This window comes from Leucopleurus acutus, assembly GCF_964270905.1.
Source record: "Leucopleurus acutus genome assembly, chromosome: 1".
NCBI classification, from domain to species: domain Eukaryota; kingdom Metazoa; phylum Chordata; class Mammalia; order Artiodactyla; family Delphinidae; genus Leucopleurus; species Leucopleurus acutus.
Window position 1 is genome coordinate 131,630,394 of NC_139142.1, and position 17,926 is coordinate 131,648,319.

At 41.2% G+C, this 17,926-nt stretch overlaps 1 protein-coding gene across 1 annotated transcript in view; it reads left to right on the plus strand.

Moving 5' to 3' along the window:
- The window catches only part of TLN2 (talin 2), a 438,134-nt gene that overhangs the window by 247,581 nt on the left and 172,627 nt on the right, over nt 1–17,926 (plus strand). The window contains exons 8-9 of the mRNA XM_082844286.1: nt 1,483–1,625; nt 3,612–3,739. Of these exons, the coding sequence (XP_082700412.1) occupies nt 1,483–1,625; nt 3,612–3,739 (271 nt within the window). The remainder of the gene's footprint in view (nt 1–1,482; nt 1,626–3,611; nt 3,740–17,926) is intronic.

The window sequence follows — 17,926 nt, forward strand, 5'->3', positions numbered from 1 at the left end:
CCCATCATCTGTATGACCCAGGACAGGAGTGTGTGGTTGTGCCTTTGTTTTATTTCATCTACAAACATGTTGGCCTGTGTCACTAAAAGATATAGACCCTTAAGGGAAAAAAAAAAAAGGGATGATAATACCATTTCACATCTCAAAAGTAATCTCTTAAGGCGAAATATACACATTGTGTTCCCATCTTCTCCATTGCTGTCTAAAGAATTTTTTTGTAACAGTTTGTTTAAATGAAGGTCCAAATAAGATTGGATGATAGGTTGTTTAACTCTTTTAGTCTCAAGAGTTTCCCTCCATCTGTTTTATTTCTGCCTTATAATTTTTGAGGGGAAGAAACCAGATTGTTACTTGTATAGAAGTTTCTACATCCTGGATTTTGTTAGATGACCTGTGGTGTCATTTAACATGTTCATGTGTCCCTTTTAATTCCTGAGATCTGGAGGCTTGATCAGATTTGTGTGTGTGTGTGTGTGTGTGTGTGTGTGTGTGTATGTGTGTTTAAAAATAAAGACTCCTATGTGGTGTTGTGTACTTCCATTAGGAAGTTGAATTTGGTTGTTTCCTTTTTTGTGGTGTTAACAGCCATTGATGATCATTACTTAGATCCATTATTTCCTTAGGGGTTATGAAATAGTAATATCATTCTATCGTAGGAAGGTCCTTTTCTACGGCTACAGAGCTAATAATATACAGAAAAGCCAGTATATATACCCCATGTGTCCCCCAGACCTGTGCTTTGTGCACCTGACCGCCTGACACCACCCCACCCCCAAGGATCTTACTTCATGCACATTTCACTCAGACCTTCCCAGCCTCTTCCCTTCATTGTTCTTTCTCTCAGTGCTGCATTGGGAAGATGTCATCCTTGGCATTAGGTTTATTGATCTTCCGTGGGGTTTTCATTTCCTCTGACCCTTTGTCCATTCTCTCTTTCTCTCTCGCCTCATTTGATTTACAGCTGCATACTTCTTTCCAAATGAGACCTTAGTAGACAAATCCTGAGGATTTTTGTACTGTGCATGTTGCTCTTCCAGGTACTGTGGGAGATGAGGTCCATCCAACACATTCCCTGTGCCAAAGTTGAGGCTTCTAATAAATACTTGCTCACAATGTGTGTGTTGGGCCCGGGGAGGAGCGTAGGAATGAGAGCTGTGCGAGGTGCAGAGGAGTGATCCATCCCTTTGCACCTATGTTTGCCTTATCCCACCACCCCAAGGAAGGCACGTGGATTCATTCTGGGGCTTTACTAAGTGAGGAATCGCTGCGGATTTCTCCCTCATTTGCTTTTTCATGTGTCATATGGTACATGTGCAGTTACTTTGCAAAGTTAAAAAGCTCAGATCTAATCTAAGAAGTAACTATAACTGGTTATCAGCATCCTAGAAATCCACGTCTGCATCACACTGCTGTTTGGGTTAATCCCCCTGAACTAAGAGGAAGAATCGACACAGTTCTTTCATATGTCGTCTTGTGTTGCAGTAAATTGGCTGGATCACAGCCGAACGTTCAGAGAACAAGGAGTAGATGAAAATGAAACGTTGCTGCTTAGACGGAAGTTCTTTTACTCTGATCAGAATGTGGACTCGAGAGACCCCGTGCAGCTGAACTTGCTCTATGTTCAGGTACAGTATTGAATACTCAGACGCTGAGGTTGGTGAGCTTTCCGGAAGCTCTGGCTGTGGCTCGTGGTGGGCAGGAGCTGGGCTCCGGCTCTCACCGTGTCTGTGACACGCACTTTCCAGTCGGGTTGGGTTGTGGTACAGGTTGGTGTCCATTGTGAGCTGGCCATCCAGAGGTGGGCCTTTGTTTGCCTCCCAGGTGGGGTCCTCATGGCGACTACTGCCTCTCTCTGCTTGGCTTCACAGCACTTACCTGGCTCATCACTTCACACGCACTACAGCTTTCGTACCTCCCATCTAGAATACAAGGATGGTTATTGGTCAGAAAATCAGTACTTCTTATTAACTGAAAGATACTACTCTCTCAGTAACCTTTTATGTTTTTACCATTAACTAATTGTTTAAACTCAGGCGAGTCATTCAAATTATCTGAGTTGCAGTTACCCAGTATGTAAGATGTGGGCTTTGCACTAGACAGTCCCAAAGGTTTCTTTTGGCTCAAGGAAAACATCTTCCTCCCTCTGTCTCCCTGTCTCTCTGTCTCTCTGTCTCTGTCTCTGTCTCTGTCTCTCTCTCACTCTCACTTCTTTCATTCTTCCTTTCCCTTTCCTCTCCTTTTATTTATCTGCCTATCAGCTGATAGAAATAATGGGGGGGGGGTCAGCAAAATGCAGCCACAGAGTCAGCTGTGTTTATAAATAAAGTTTTATTGAAACCACATCTCATTCATTTATGTATTGCACGTTGGTAAATCCCCTTCTGTATCACATAATTGTCTACGTGTTGTCCATGGCAGCTGTCATGTTCCAACAGCAGAGTTCAGTAGTTGTGACAGACACCACATGGCCCAGAGGTGTAGATTATTCACTCTCTGGTCTTTTACAGGAAAAGTTTGCTGACCCCTGAGTTAGTGGATGGAAGGAGGGCTGGGAGGAGATAGGCTGGGAGGCCAGAAGGGAGGGAGATATCAGGGCAATAAGAAAATGGTTGTTGGTTTAAGGCTCAGGGCCATAGGTTAGAGTGTCCATCTGAGAGTGCTCTAGGAGTCATTTAACCGGAGAAAGGAAAGACAAAGAAAAGGAATAAATAGCAACAGCAGTGAGGGGTCAGGAAATGGGAACTTCAGGACTTCAGGTGCAGTGGGTTCCTGATTCCAGGACTGTGCATTTGTTGATCATTTCCCCCAGATGTCTGCAGTATTGAGTTCTTGTCTGTTCTCTCTATATATTTTGGGATGGGGATTGGGTTGATTTTACTTCTAGATAATTTTTTTGTTAGCTTTATCATTTAGGGTCATAAAAAATATATTGCATTTCTGTTTCCCCCTCTATGAATCTGGTCATTATACAAAGATTTCCCTTTGCCTCTGTATTTTTCATGATCACTTCGACCTCCCTAGATTACACTCAAGCTTCAGTTTTAATATACTGGGCATTGTTGATGCCTTCCATCTATAGGCAATTTGGGGCAAGGACTTGTTTTCCCTTTGCCTTAATTCATTTTTTGTTTGTTTGTTTAAATAAATAAATTTATTTATTTATTTTTGGCTGCGTTGGGTCTTCATTGCTGTGCACAGGCTTTCTGTAGTTGCAGCGAGTGGGGACTACTCTTCATTGCGGTGCGCAGACCACTCATTGCAGTGACTTCTCTTGTTGTGGAGCACCGGCTCTAGGCATGCGGGCTCCAGTAGTTGTGGCTTGCAGGATCGGTTACTCTGCAGCATGTGGGATCTTCTTGGACCAGGGATTGAACCTGTGTCCCCTGCACTGGCAGACGGATTCTTAACCATTGCGCCATCAGGGAAGTCCCTGCCTTAATTCTGCTGTGCTACGATCACCCACAGTGTCCTGAATGCCTCACTCTGGCTTGGCTGGCATGTTTCCCCTTGTTCCACAGAGAGGGTACGCTGGGATGCAGGAACATGGCAATGGAGAGAATGTGTTGTTCCTTCCAAGCTCCTGATGCTTTTTGCTTCCTCTTGTGTTGCAGGCTCGGGATGATATCCTGAATGGCTCCCACCCTGTCTCCTTCGAGAAAGCTTGTGAGTTTGGTGGATTTCAAGCCCAGATTCAGTTTGGACCTCATGTGGAACATAAACACAAGCCTGGATTCTTAGAGTAAATGACCTTTTGTTTTTCTTTTTTGCCTTCTTTTCTCTTCACTGTTTATATTTGAGCTAGCTATGCAATGTGTGTACAGCCTGGTTTCAGTAAATTGTGAGATTGTTAGCTTTTACTCGATTCAATCTATGATGAAATTTGTGAGCCTCGGGGAAAGCAAGGGGCCTGGAAATTCAGGGCTGGGATGACTGAAGATGACTTGCTCCAGTGTTCGGGCAGGATGTGGTTTCCACTGGACCAGAGGGTCTGTGGCATCCCTCCAAGGTGTTGTCCAGGGTATTTCTGGACTTGAGAAACTCACTTCCCCCATCTTCTGAAACCCCTGCTCCTTGGGATATTCCTATGGGAATGGGACCAAATTTTGTCATGTTTAATATCTTTTTAAGCCTCCAATATTACAGCAGAGTATAAAAGAGAGAGCTTCACATTATTTACTATAATCTTATGAAATCTTCATTGCTCTGCAAGTGCGGTGCATACATTAATACTGGCTCTACTCTTCCATCTGGTCTTTGGTTCTCTTTTATAAAATGATGGGGGTAATTTTTGTGGCTCAATACTTATGGGTTCAAGAGAAAGCTAACCCTCTGGATCCGTCATGGCTCCTCCGAATGTGGGCCTTCGGGTTGGTTTTCCTAGAAATGCCCAGCAGACAAGCCCAGCCATACGGAGGCTGCAGTTCGTCAGAGTTCATTTTCCCCTCTGTTTGGTCTGGGCTTTCCAAGGATTTTGTCTAGATAACATTTCTTTCCTTTATCTGTTTTTCCCCACCTTTTCTTTTCTCTCTTCTGCTGTTTCTTAGATCAGATGAAACATTTGGCTGAGCCAAAAAAAAATCACTGCAGAAAGTCTTAACCTGGTCAATACCATGCTCTCACCTAGAGTGCAGCTTGTAGTGGGGACCTGACAGGAATGCCAGCTGGGGTGGGTGGGCATCAGCTTTTCTGTAGAATATGCCGACGTGAGATGCATAGAGTAGGTCATCTGTTGTATTGTGTCTGGGTGTATCGAGAGGAGAGAATAAAATGCTTATTTGGCCCTTGACCTCACTTTCACTTTGGTGGAAAATAGTTGGGACCAGCATGTGCCCTAAGGTAAAAAGGAAATCTGACTTCTCTCCTGGTGGCAGAGAATGCCTGGGCTGCACGCTGTTGGGTCTAAACTGAGTTGTTACTAAAAAAAAACCTCTACCCTTGTGTTAATGAATCCTGGGGAGCCTTTCTAAAGTGGTGCTTTGTCCTACAGTATTCTGTACAGTGACCTTGAGACTGAGACTGGCTCTGAGCAGGTCCTGTCATTGACTTTGTTCTGTGTTCTCCAAACGAGTCATATGGCCAAGTGTTCCTCAGGGCCACTTCTACCCAGTTGGTCTGGCTTCCTTCCTGCAGGAGTCACGGAAGCTTGCCTTTGTCTGTCCTGACAACCCAGATGCCTTTCAGAAAACCACATGCACACAAGCTTTTACTAGTTTCACCTTGCCACATTCTAACCTCCCGGTTGGTCCCTCAGATACATTTTGTGTCATAAACCTGTGGATTATGGCCATGGAAATTGATAACACCAAGAATTATTAAGCCCTGGAGGGAGGAAACATATTTTGTTTGTTTCTTTGAGTGACTGATGAAGAATAGGAGAAAATGAAGAGAAGATTTATGAACCAAAATTTTTAAAATACAATGTTTAGTTTCAGGCTTTTGTAACTGTGAGCCTGTCTGGCCCTGATGAGAAGGTGATCCACATGTAGCCATTCACTGGGTGCCAAAAATGAGGCTACCATGGTCATTTCATTCATGCCTTTTCTTTAGAGCTTTTGGACAGATAATTCCCAGGGCCCCCTTGTGAATTGAGAAAGCGGTATATTTTAAGCTACAGATGTGGAAGAAGAAGCAGAGAGAGGAGATGTGGCTTGTTCACAGTGACATAGAATTTTTCTGCAGGTAGCTTCTGACTCCTTACACTGGGATTTACAAACAGATTCCTACTTGGAGGGCAAAGTTGCCTCTTTCACTGGTCTCCCAATATGCAGCAAGATTAAGAAAGTACTTTAAAATGTGATCGCAAGGTTCTTTGGTCTCTTTGCTGTGTCACTGGTTGTGACAACTACATCACAGTGAATACTGTTACACCACCGACTGCTTGTGTAGGGATTACAGACAGCGTGAGAGCACTGGTATTGCTCTTACACTGTCTCCTGCGATTTATGCGCTATCGAATGCTGCACACCTACACTCCATTAAAGATGTTCCTTCTCTTAATGTGAGGCCGTCAAGGTTAAGCCATTGTTCAGTTTTCTTGTTTCTGAGATTATGGTATGGAGTTCATGCCCCTAGTGTATGTGTATCCTCACTCAGATTCCAGATTAAAACAAGCTTATTGTGCCTGGTAGCAATTATTTTTCCATATGAATTTGATTTTCTCTTTAATTAGACCAAATCTAGTCTAGGTAATGAGGGATTTTCATTTCATGTAGATGTTTAATTGTGTATATTATTGCACGTACACGACAGGTAGAACTTCCTGAGGGTATTCGTCTCCTCTTAATTAAAACAGCAAGGTCACATTTCCCTGATTGTATGTTGGATAGTCTGAGACCGTTCAGCGATAATATCCCTGGGCTGTCCCTGGTGACTGTGGCTGGGCTGTGTCTGCCAGCCTTTGTTTTTCTCCATCTAGCTTTCATATATACTATTGGCTTTGAACAATTCATTTGGGGGGAAAAAAAAAAAGTTGGACTTTGCCACAGAGTCTGGTTGAAGATAAAGCCAGGCAGAGATTTTAGTCACATAGCTTAAGGGTGAGGTACATGGAAGTATGTTTAATGACTCTATTTCTTTTAATTTTTTGAAAACTTGTTCAGCACTTGTGCTCAAAGCAGCATACTACGGACCTTTTTAAAAAAAACTTTATTGACGAATAATTGGGAATAATTGACAACTACAATTAATATATTTTTAAAGTATACTGCTTGATGATTTGATATATGTATACATATAGAACGATTAGTAAGATCAAAATAACACATCCGTCACCGTACATAGTTAATGCGTGTGTGTGTGTGTGTGTGTGTGTGTGTGTGTGTGTGTGTGTGGTCAGAATGCTTAACTACTTGGCAATTTTTAAGTACACGATACCATATTATTAACTATAGTTACCGTGCTGTGTGTTAGATTCTTATTCTTCTTAGAATTGAAACATTTGTACTCTTTGACCTACATTACCCTTTTCACCTCTCCCCTACCTTGACCCTGGAAACCACCATTCTATTTTCTGTTTCTGTGAAAATGGCTTAAAAAAAAAAATTCTGCATGTAAGTGAGACCATATAGATTGGTCATTCTCTGTCTGGCTTATGTCACTTAGCATATAGCCCTCCAGGTTCAACTGTGTTGTCACAAATGGCAGGGTTTCCTTTTTTCTTATGGCAAAATGATATTCCATTGTATGTATCTGCCACGCATTTTCTTCATCTGTTCATCCATCAAAGGACATTTAAGTTGTTTCCATATCTTGGCTATTGTGAATAACGGTGCAGTGAACATGGGTGTGCAGTTATTTCTTCAAGACAGTGATTTCAAGTTCTTTGGATATACACCGAGGACTGGGATTGCTAGATCATACGGTAGTTGCTACGGACCTTTTTATGAGAATTTTTTTCACCTTTCTTTAGACCCTTTAATGATTTCTATACTCAGTACCACCTTAGTAAAGGTCTTTATTTAGAAAAATTTAAAGCAGAGACTAAAAGATTTTCAGAGTTTTCAGGGATTTAAGGATTATTTAGTGTCCCCCATCTGCTCTGTAGGTGGGGAAAATAAGTGCAAGAGAGATAGGGACAGAAATAAAGAACAGAACCAGGGAAGCTGGAAGCCAGGAAACAGCCAGTTGTCCCAAATCCTATCTGATGTGCTTTACATACATGACACTTTTCTTCAGGTCATCTCCAAAGAGTCCCAGGGAGGGAGATTTTATCATTTGATGGGAGCATAAAGTATAACCAACACAATCTAGTAACCATATGTATTCTTTATGCTCTCCTGTGTTCAGAAAATGCTTGCAGAAAGCATGCCATGTGGTACCTCACTGAAGACTTCATATGTGTGCTCTGTTGTGCCAGGTGTAGGGAAGATACAAGGGATATTGTAGATTAATCTTTGCTGTTTTTGAGGCTACAGTCTACTTGGCGATAAGCATATGAAATTGTTATTTTGGAGAGCCAAAACGTGCCTGTAATTTCAACAAGGTCTAACCTTTAACTATACTTTGAAAGCAGGATGGTTGGAATCTATTTAGGATTCCAAAAGTTGCAGGCTTTGGGGACTACTGTGAATTGTTTCAAGAAATGTGGCAATAATATAGTGCAAGAAGCAATGTTGACAGAAGAATTTGGCAAAATAGAAGGTAAATCTAAAGAATTAGCTCTTAAAACAACAACAACAATGAAACCTATTAAAATAATGACTAACTTCAGGTCCTTTAAAAACCTGGTAGAAAACTTTACAAAGTGATCAGAGTCAAGATGGGGTAGGGGATTAAGAGGTACAAACTATTGATACTATGTGTGTAATAAATAAGCTACAAGGATATATGGTACAGCACAGGGAACATAGCCAGTCTTTAATAATAACTGTAAATGGAGTACAATCTTTAAAAATTGTAAACTTAAAAATTTTAAGGTGTACTCTGTCGTATACCTGAAATTTACATAATTTAATAAATCGACTATACTTCACTTTTAAAAGAAGTGATCAAAGCCTTCTATGGCTTATTGTATCAAAGAATATTAGATACACTGATAAACTTTAGACCTTAAATCAAGTATATGTGATAAAATTTTAGATAGCTCTAGGTGATGGGTATAGAATGTTCACTCTATAATTCTTTTAAACTTTTGTGAGTTTGAGATTTTTTTCATAATAAAATGTTGGGCAAATATTGCTAGCCTAAAAGAATAGAAATAGATTGTAGAACTTCCAAACCAGATTGTGTGTGTGTGTGTGTGTGTGTGTGTGTGTGTGTGTGTCGTGGGGAGCGGGGTGGTAATGGAGAAGTGATACCAACAACTTGGCCAATACAGTAGGAGTTGTACAAGGTGGTTTACAGAAACAAAGCCAGAAAAAGTACAGTAAATAGAATGTACAAAATAAGATCTGAGAAATACTTCTAAATATCTTAGGCATCATAGCAAATATAAGTAAATCAAACTTACCAGTTAATAGACAGAGGTTCTCATTGGATGAAATTTTTTAAAAGTTCAGCTCTATAGTATTTCTATAAGACATACTTAAAGTTTAAGGACACAGGAAAGTTTAAAGGCATAAAATGGTGTACCAAGAAACTGGTTAAATCAAAGCTAGAGAAGCTATATGCAGTGTCACAAAAAATAGACTGTAAGGCAAACAAAGCATAAGTAGAGACAAAGAAGGTTGTTATGAAGATAGAAGGCTAATTCGCCAGGGTAAGCGCCTGTATGCATCTAACATTACCTTAAAATATAAAAAGGAAAAACAGGCAGTATTACAAGGAGAATTCCAGGTACATGCTTTTAGTGGAATAATTTAACATACTTCCCTCAGGGAGTGATAAGTAAAACAAGATCAAAATAGAAGAAAGAAAATGTTTTAGTCAAGAGAAAGTAACGAAATAGAAATCATAGAATCAGCAACACCCAAAGCTGCTTCTTTGAAAAAATTAATAAAATATGTAAATTTCTGGGAAGTTTGATCAAGTGAAACAAAAGAAGAAAAAGGCAAAAATAAACATTATTAGTAATGGGGACAGAACTTCAGATAGGGATTTTAAACATCATAAGAGAATGAAATGAAAACTTGAAGCCAAAATATTTAAAATCTAGGCAAAAATGGATACTTAGAAAATCTGGATGGATCTATGATCTTGAAAGAAATAGTCTTAGCGGTTTAAAATATACCAATGGAAAAACAACAAAACAAAAAGTAGGCTCAGGTTATTTCAGAGAACAGAAAGAGGAAAAAAAAAAAAAAGAAAACCTCCAAACTGGTCACCTTAACTTGGAGCTAGCAGAATTAAGATAGCAAAATTGTATACAGACCATGTAACACTTTTAAACTCAATATAGATGCCTTCCCTAAAATTTGTAAATTAATAAAGTCCAGCATGACATGTGTTTATACATAACTGCAATTTGTAACTGGTTTCTCCAGGAATGCAAAATTCATTGTTCAATAAATAATTTATTACATGTCTTTCTACCTGTAGGCACTAGACATTAGGGATACAGCAGTGTAAAACACAGTCAAACATTCCTGCCCTCATGGAACTTATATTCTAGTTCAGAGAGGCAGATATTAAATAATAAGTAAATTACACAATAAGGAAAGAAAAAAATGATTTCAGGGTTAGAAAAATGAAACTGCCATTAGTTGTAGGTGATAGGTTTATCTACATAGATAATTCACTCAATCGATGAAGAAACTAATTAGAACTATTAATAGAAAGGAAAGTCTCTGGAAGAAAGATCAATACATAAAGGCAGCTTATTACCACCTAGATCCAGACAACCATGGTATTCACCTGTAGGACTGTGAAAAATAAAAATATGTGTGTGTATGTGTATTTGTGTGAAAATATATAGAGGACTCACACAATTATCCCAATTTCTTAGAGAGCTAGAGTAATTAAAACACTCCATTATTGATGTAGGGTGATGTTAAGAGTTCTAAAGGTTGATGAACTTGCCTTAATGCAAGTTAAAATACTAGGCAAAAGGCATTACCAAATGAAGAGTGAGGCCCCAGAATGAAAGAAGAAACTTGTATATTTGCAGTGCATACTACCAAGAACAAATTAATGTCCAGAAAATATGAAAAAGGAAATAACACCTTCTAAGCAAAAAAGATCAAGATAACAGATAGGCACTTGAGAGAAGAGGAAATTCAACTGACTTCTAAAGACAGGGAAAAATATTCAGCCTCATAAGCAATCCAGAATGCAAAATCAATAAGGAGATAGCATTTCCTGTCTCTCAGATGGGCACAAATTTTTTAATTAATTAATTAATTTTTTGTTGTTGTTGTTTTTTTGGCTGCATTTAGTCTTTTCTGCTGCACATGGGCTTTCTCTAGTTGCGGCGAGCAGGGGCTACTCTTCGTTGCGGTGCGTAGACTTCTCATGGCAGTGGCTTCTCTTGTTGCAGAGCACCGGCTCTAGGTGGGCGGGCTCAGTAGTTGTGGTTCGCGGGCTGTAGAGCGCAGGCTCAGTAGTTGTAGTGCACGGGCTTAGTTGCTCCGTGGCACGTGGGTATCTTCCTGGACCAGGGCTCGAACCCGTGTCCCCTGTATTGGCAGGTGGATTCTTAACCACTGAGCCACCAGGGAAGTCCCAGATGGGCACAAATTTTAATGTATGAAAACAGCAAAGTACTTCACAGAGAAAACAAGATATTTTAGAAGGTGAATCTGTTGAACTTAAAAATACAATGAGAAACAGAATATATTGTGTTATAGATATAAGGAGATGTAGGAACATGATAAAATGTGTGTGGAAATTACCTTCAGGAAAATGACGACCCTTAGGGAGAGAAAGAAGGATGGTGTGGGACTTGAGCTAAATCTGTCATTTGTTCTTTACAAACAGAAGGAGGGGTAGCAATCATAAAGCAAGTATGACAACATGGTAACGTGTATTTATCCTTGATGATAGGTATATAAATTGAGGTATATACTGTTCTTTATATTTCATATGTTTTCACAGTTAGCGTGTCTTTAAAAACGTCAGTTGCAGTAGTCTGTGTGTGAGGTGCTAAAAGCTTTTGATCACCGGGGTTGGATATATACCGTGTGGTAAAGGCAAAATTAATGGGCCTTGGAGGTCAGACGGAAAGGTTCCGTGACTCTGTATGTCACAGGGAGAAATGGTCCAGTGGTTGGGTGCAGGCAGACAGGGAGCTAGCAGGTGGAGGAAACCTCCCTCCTGCCAGATTACCGTAGCCCCCTCGTCCTGTTGGCATGTTCCCCAAAAGTATTTCACTGAGAAAACACAGCAACCCAGGGTATGAATCTCTGAGGAAGAATTTAGTGTGGACTTGGAAATTTTTCCCCACAAACTCAAGATAATTCTACTGTCAACAAGCAAAGCTCTTGACACAGTAGGAAGTCTTAAGTCAGTTTTTCTCTTGGCATCTGTTCACACACATATTCCTCCTTTGGAGTTGTTCTGTGCGTTTTTGTCAGAATAATTTGGCTGTAGATTCTGTTTTCAAACTAACGGTGAAGCAAGCGTTTCAGCTTTGTTTCTCACCACTGCCCATGCACTAGCTTCTCTATCGTTGGCTTCTGTCCCGTGCCCCTGACAGCCTGGCGCGCTCTCATCAGTTTGGGGTGGTGATGACCACTCAGTGGTGCCTTCACTGTTTCCTCCTAGCAGCAGCCTCCTAAGGTTGATGTCTCTCTCCCTAACGACTTTCAGACTCCAGGACTTTCAAACCAGGGACCTCTGAATGTATCTAGCCCGGAGCTGTCAGTGAGCCTCTGGACGATTTCCTGTCCTTACACTAAGGGGCATTGGGATTGGTTCAGGAGCACAGAACTACTGTGTGACTGAGGCCCTCAAACCCTTTCCTGTGCTTTCCCCGTGCTGTCTTCACTCTCCACTTCTTGCCACTGTAACTATTTTCCAACTCATCCAGTGCTTTCTTCCACCTACATCATCCCCTCAGTTATCCAGGACTTGACCAATACTCTAAGTCACAGACATTTTCATCTTTGAGTCTGGATTTAAATTCAATGTATCCAACTTCATCATTTGAGCTTTCGGCCCACTGGGCCAGTGGTTCTCCACCTTTAGCATGTGTCAGGCTCATCCAAAGGGCTTGTTAAAACATACTACTGGGCCTCACCTCCAGAGCTTCTTATTCAGTGGGTTTGAGGCAAAGCCTGAAAATTGACACATCTAGCATGTTCCCAGGTAGTACTGATGCTGCTGGTCTTGGGACCACACTTGGAGAACTTTATGTGATACCAAATTTGAGATGTTATCGTTACTTATTTGGTGGTTGAGCATAAAGATTGGGGTCAGGAAACCTGGGTGTTCCAGTGTCCTTTGGGTGATACCGTCCTTGCTGTACCTCGGTACCTTCCCTCCCCTTTATTCCACCACATGTGCTCTTCACTGCTTTGTTTGTGTGTTCATATTGACGCCCTCATTCCCCAGGAATGAGGGGGCAAGCCGTTGCTTTCGGTTCATATGAGCAAAACCATTCCTAGGTAGGAATCCTATCTGCTTTTCAGGTGATAAGACCAGCTTAGAGAGGTGGTGAGTTGCCCGTGGTGGTGTGACTACTAGGTGACAGTTCTGGGACAGATGAGAAGCAGTTAACCTTTCCTCAAATCATGGCTGCCTCCCATGAACTTGTGTACTTATTTTCAGACCGGGGAACATCTTTAGAATGCCTCTTTTGGAATAACTTATAGAAGCAGCTTACATTTATATAAGAAAATGAAGTTTTCAGTGAATGGCTGTATTTGAATCCAGATCCCTCTCCCTCTAGATGTGTTTATTAAATTCCCCTTCCCTTTTTCACTGCCTCTTGGCATCTCTAAAACATTGACTGCCACCACTATGGTCATTGTTACCATTATCTGATTGGGTGTTTCTGTTATTTTATTCCTCTCTTTGTCTGAAAGTTCTCAAATACTGATCACATGGTACGTCTTTTGATCAGAGGGTAGCTTGGAGAGACCAGGGTGCTAAGTAGCTAAGAGCATGGTCTCTGGAGCCCACAGAAGAGGCTTAAGTTGTTGGCTATGATTGTGGGCAGCTTACTTAGTATTGCTGAACCTCCTGTTCCATATATAAAAAACTGGAATATTGGAATATTTTCTTCCAAGGACTTTTGTCAGAGTTTAACGAATCTATTTATGCATGTAGAACACCTGAAACATTATTTGCCTTTCAATAAAGCGGCAGCCATTAGTAGTGGAAAACCCTCTATCAACATGGTTTACTGTTGCTTGGATAATCCCCCAAAGTTAATTAAAGTAAAGAATCTATGCTACTACCTCTCTGAAACCCTATATTTTAACTTTCAGTTTAAGCATTCATTTGCCAATCTTTTGATACCGGACCAATGTTTTTTCCTGGTGTGGGTCACCTAGTTAAGGTTGCACATTATCTTTGTTGGATGAACCACACCATCTGCAAGAGAATATAAAGATGATCATGAAGCACTCTGAGGACAGACTGTTTTTAAATTTTCACTATTTTTTCCTTTCAGCATTTTACATTTGTCTCGCTTATATCTAATTCAATAACTTTTTGTAAATATTTACCATTAGGAAGCATTTAGTAGCTCTCTTTTGGACTATTTTGACAGTTTATGGGCTGTATTGGTTTATTACATAGTTATGTGATATACAGCCAGCAGCGAGATTGGGGAGCAAATGCAGATAAATATAGATGGGGGAAGAGATGCAACTGACTCGGCCAGAGTGAAAGTAGAGCTCATGAGAGAAGAGTCTCTTGGCTGATTTCAACCTTCCATGGATCTCAGAGTGTGAGAACTTTGACTAGTCTGCCGTCTTAGTAAAACGGGAGATCTGTTATTATTGCACTCCGAAAAAATGATATGCACAAGGCTGGCAGAGGGTTTGGAGGCTGCCCTTTTAAGGTGGGAATGTTTAAGGTGGCAGTGCAAGGGACTTTGCTTGGTCAGAGCTTGCTTCATTAGGAGAAAAATTCCCAATCAGGTTTGACCATCTGACCCATTTTCTCAGAGAAAGGCGACAGATTTCACTTGTATGTCTGCCGCAGATGCTTAGGAGCCTTCCATACTTGGGTTTGGGAATCAAAAACACAACCGAGCTGGAACTGCTGAACTGCCGGCTGGCAGGCATCCCTGCTGACACTGTGCACGTTGTCGATTTACTGGAAAGAATACACCCCACACGTGCACGCACACCCACACACTCACTTCTTATTTGAACATACCTTACACTAAACTCCCCCCAGATCGCCTCTGGCAACACCAGGGGTCACACCTCTGGTGCAAGCTTCTGGAAGTTGTTTCTGTACCTACTGAAGAGTGGGAGATTCAATGCCTTCCAAAGAATGGGAGGGTTAGTTTGCAGTTTGAGTTGAGGGCAGCTTGTGGCCACACAGAACTTTATTGCCGTAAATACCCAACATATTCCAGCCTGGCCACTGGATGCTGCCCTCTGGTGTTCTAGTAGCAGTCATCGTTGTGAGTGGGCTTGGCATGGGGCCCTCTTTGGGTGCTTTTGATAACCTTTGCAAGGTCTCCTTTGTTGATGGCATAGGAGCTGCTGTCCGGAGGCTCACAGCAGTGGCCCCCTCAGGATGCTTCCTGGTTATCATTTTAAGGGTGTTCCGGGGGGAGCCTGAAACAGCCCTGTGTTCATGTGCATCTGCTCTTGGACTGGAGGTCAGAGGCTCCCTGCTCCCATCCGGTCCTGTGACCTCAGCTAAGTCACTTGACCTCTCTGTGACTCAGCTTCCTCTTTTGTGACAACTCTGAAGTTGCTTAACAGTAGTCATAACATCTAAGGGGCTGCTGCCTAGATGTTTCTTAGGTTCCTTCCTGCGGACTGACGTGGGGGTCTCTTGATTAGGCCAGAGTGTTCTGGTGGTGCTCAAACCTAGATCCCTGACATTCCAGAAAATATACTCAGAATTTTTGTCTGCAGATGTAGTTTGCAGGTTGAAGAGCTATCATGATTCAAGGCATAATGTAGCCAGAACCTGGACCTGACCCACCCCCTTTTTTGGCTGGAGTATTGAAAGCAAATCCAAGACGGCATACCATTTCGCCTATCAGTACTTCAGTATGTTTTTCTGACAATGAAAAAATTTTTTAAAATAATTAAAACCCCGCCTAACTGCAAATCCACCCTAATACCAAACAAAATTAGCAGCAATTCTTTAATCACGTCTAATACCCAGTCTGTGTTAAATTCTCCCCTGCATTGTATTAAAAATGTCGTTTTATACTTTGTTAATATCAGGATCGAAACAAGGCCTGTAGTGGTTGGTGTTTTTCTTTTTTAAAAAACAGCTTTATTGAGATGGAGTTTGCCCACCATACAATTGGCCCATTTAAAATTTATATTTCAGCGTTTTTTCGTGTATTCACAAGATTGTGCAGCCATTACCACAATCTAATTTTAGAACATTTGTTTCCCTCCTACAATAAGCCCTGTGTCCGTTAACAGTCATTCCCCAGGTTCCCCTCTCCCTTCCTCAGCCTTTGCAACCTCTAGTCCTATCTGCCTCTGTAGATTTGACTATACTGGATGCTTCATATAAATAGAATCATACAGTTTGTGGTCCTTTGTGATGGGCTTCTTTCACTTTGCACAGTGTTTCCATATTGTTGCATGTATCATACTTAATGCCTTTTTACTGCCAAATAAAGTTACATTGTATGGCTAAACTACATTTTATTCATCCACTCATCAGTTGATGGACATTTGAGTTGTTTCCACCTTTTGGCTATTATGAATAAAACTACTATGAACATTCACGTACAAATGTTTATGTGGACATATGTTTTTACTTTTCCTAGATATATGCCTAGGAGTAGAATTGCTGTTTAATCTTTTGAGGAACTACCAAATTGTTTTCCACAACAGCTGCTCCATTTTACATTCCCACTAGCAGTGTGTGAAGGTTCCAAATTCTCCATAACCTCGCCAACACGCCTTCCTGTCTCTCTTTTACTGTAGTGTCCTACTGGGTATGCACTGGTACGCTGTTGTGGTTTTTCTTTGTGTTTTCCTGATGGCTGCTGGTGTTGTGTGTCCTTCTGATTCTAATCTGTGTGTCATCTTTTGCACCTCTACCAGCAAGCCATTTATTTGTGAAAAACCTGGGTTATTTGTATAATATTTACAATGATGGGATTTGGCTCATTGGATCTTGGTAGTGTCACTTACCATATTCCTCTCTCTCTCTCTTTTTTAAACTATTAGCTTTTTAAACTATTAGGGTTTTTTTTTCTTTTTTTGTAAACTTAGATTTATATTTAGACTCTTAATGAAATTCATATTCAGTTATATATTTACTTATCTTTTCTCTATCGCCAAGAATACTTCCTAGGTGGTACTGTATACTTCCACCTAGGAAGTATAGGTGGAAGTATACAGTATGGAAGTATGGTACTGTTACATCAGTCAGAAGGCTTATGCTGTGTGGTTATCCCACTCGCATTTAAAATTGATCATTGGGTTTGGATCAGACTGATTCTTCTGTTATAAAGTCCCCCATTAACTTGTTACTTATTGGTTTTAGCAGCCACTCATGCTTGTTTTGCTCTATTGGCTATTTCATTAAGAGTTGTAAAATGATGATTTTGGAATTCTATTTTTCCTTCTGCATTTATTAGCTTTGTTTCTTTTCCTTTATCAATTTTCGGTATGAGCTGGTGCCCTAGCAACCTCTTAAGGTGATCAATGATTATTTCAAAGAATCTTTATTGAATTTTACGTACCTGTGTTTTGACCAATTGCAGTCTTCATTCTTTCTGATGCTCAAATTGCCCCTCACATGAAATTAATTATATGATGTCTGGGGTTTACTTCAAATAATCCATGAGAGGGCATGTGGGTAAGGGAGTAGATGAGTCATGAATGGCTATGAGTTATTATTGTTGAAGTTGGTCAGTGAGCACATTGTTCTGTCTTCTCTTCTTTTTTTTTTTTTTTGCGCGGTATGTGGGCCTCTCACTGTTGTGGCGTCTCCCGTTGCGGAGCACAGGCTCCGGACGTGCAGGCTCAGCGGCCATGGCTCACGGGCCCAGCCGCTCCGCGGCATGTGGGATCTTCCCGAACTGGGGCACGAACCCGTGTCCCCTGCATCGGCAGGCGGACTCTCAACCACTGCGCCACCAGGGAAGCCCTGTCCTCTCTTCTTTTGTATGAGGTTTTAAAAATCACCCCATGTTTGGCCATCGGTTATCCCTTGATGTCAGTCCAATGTCATTTTGATAAATTCCTTGATCCTCAGGCACAAGAAGCCCCAGGAACATTTTATACATCTCCTGTCCCAAAGCTAGAATCGGTCATTTCTCCAAGGATCCTGGATTCCTCTTAGTGGGAAATGGTGTTGGAAGACCACCTGGCTGATGCACTGGGGGTGTTCATTGCCACCCGGTTGTCCTTGCCCTTAGCCTCTGCAGTGGACACAAGTAGAAAAT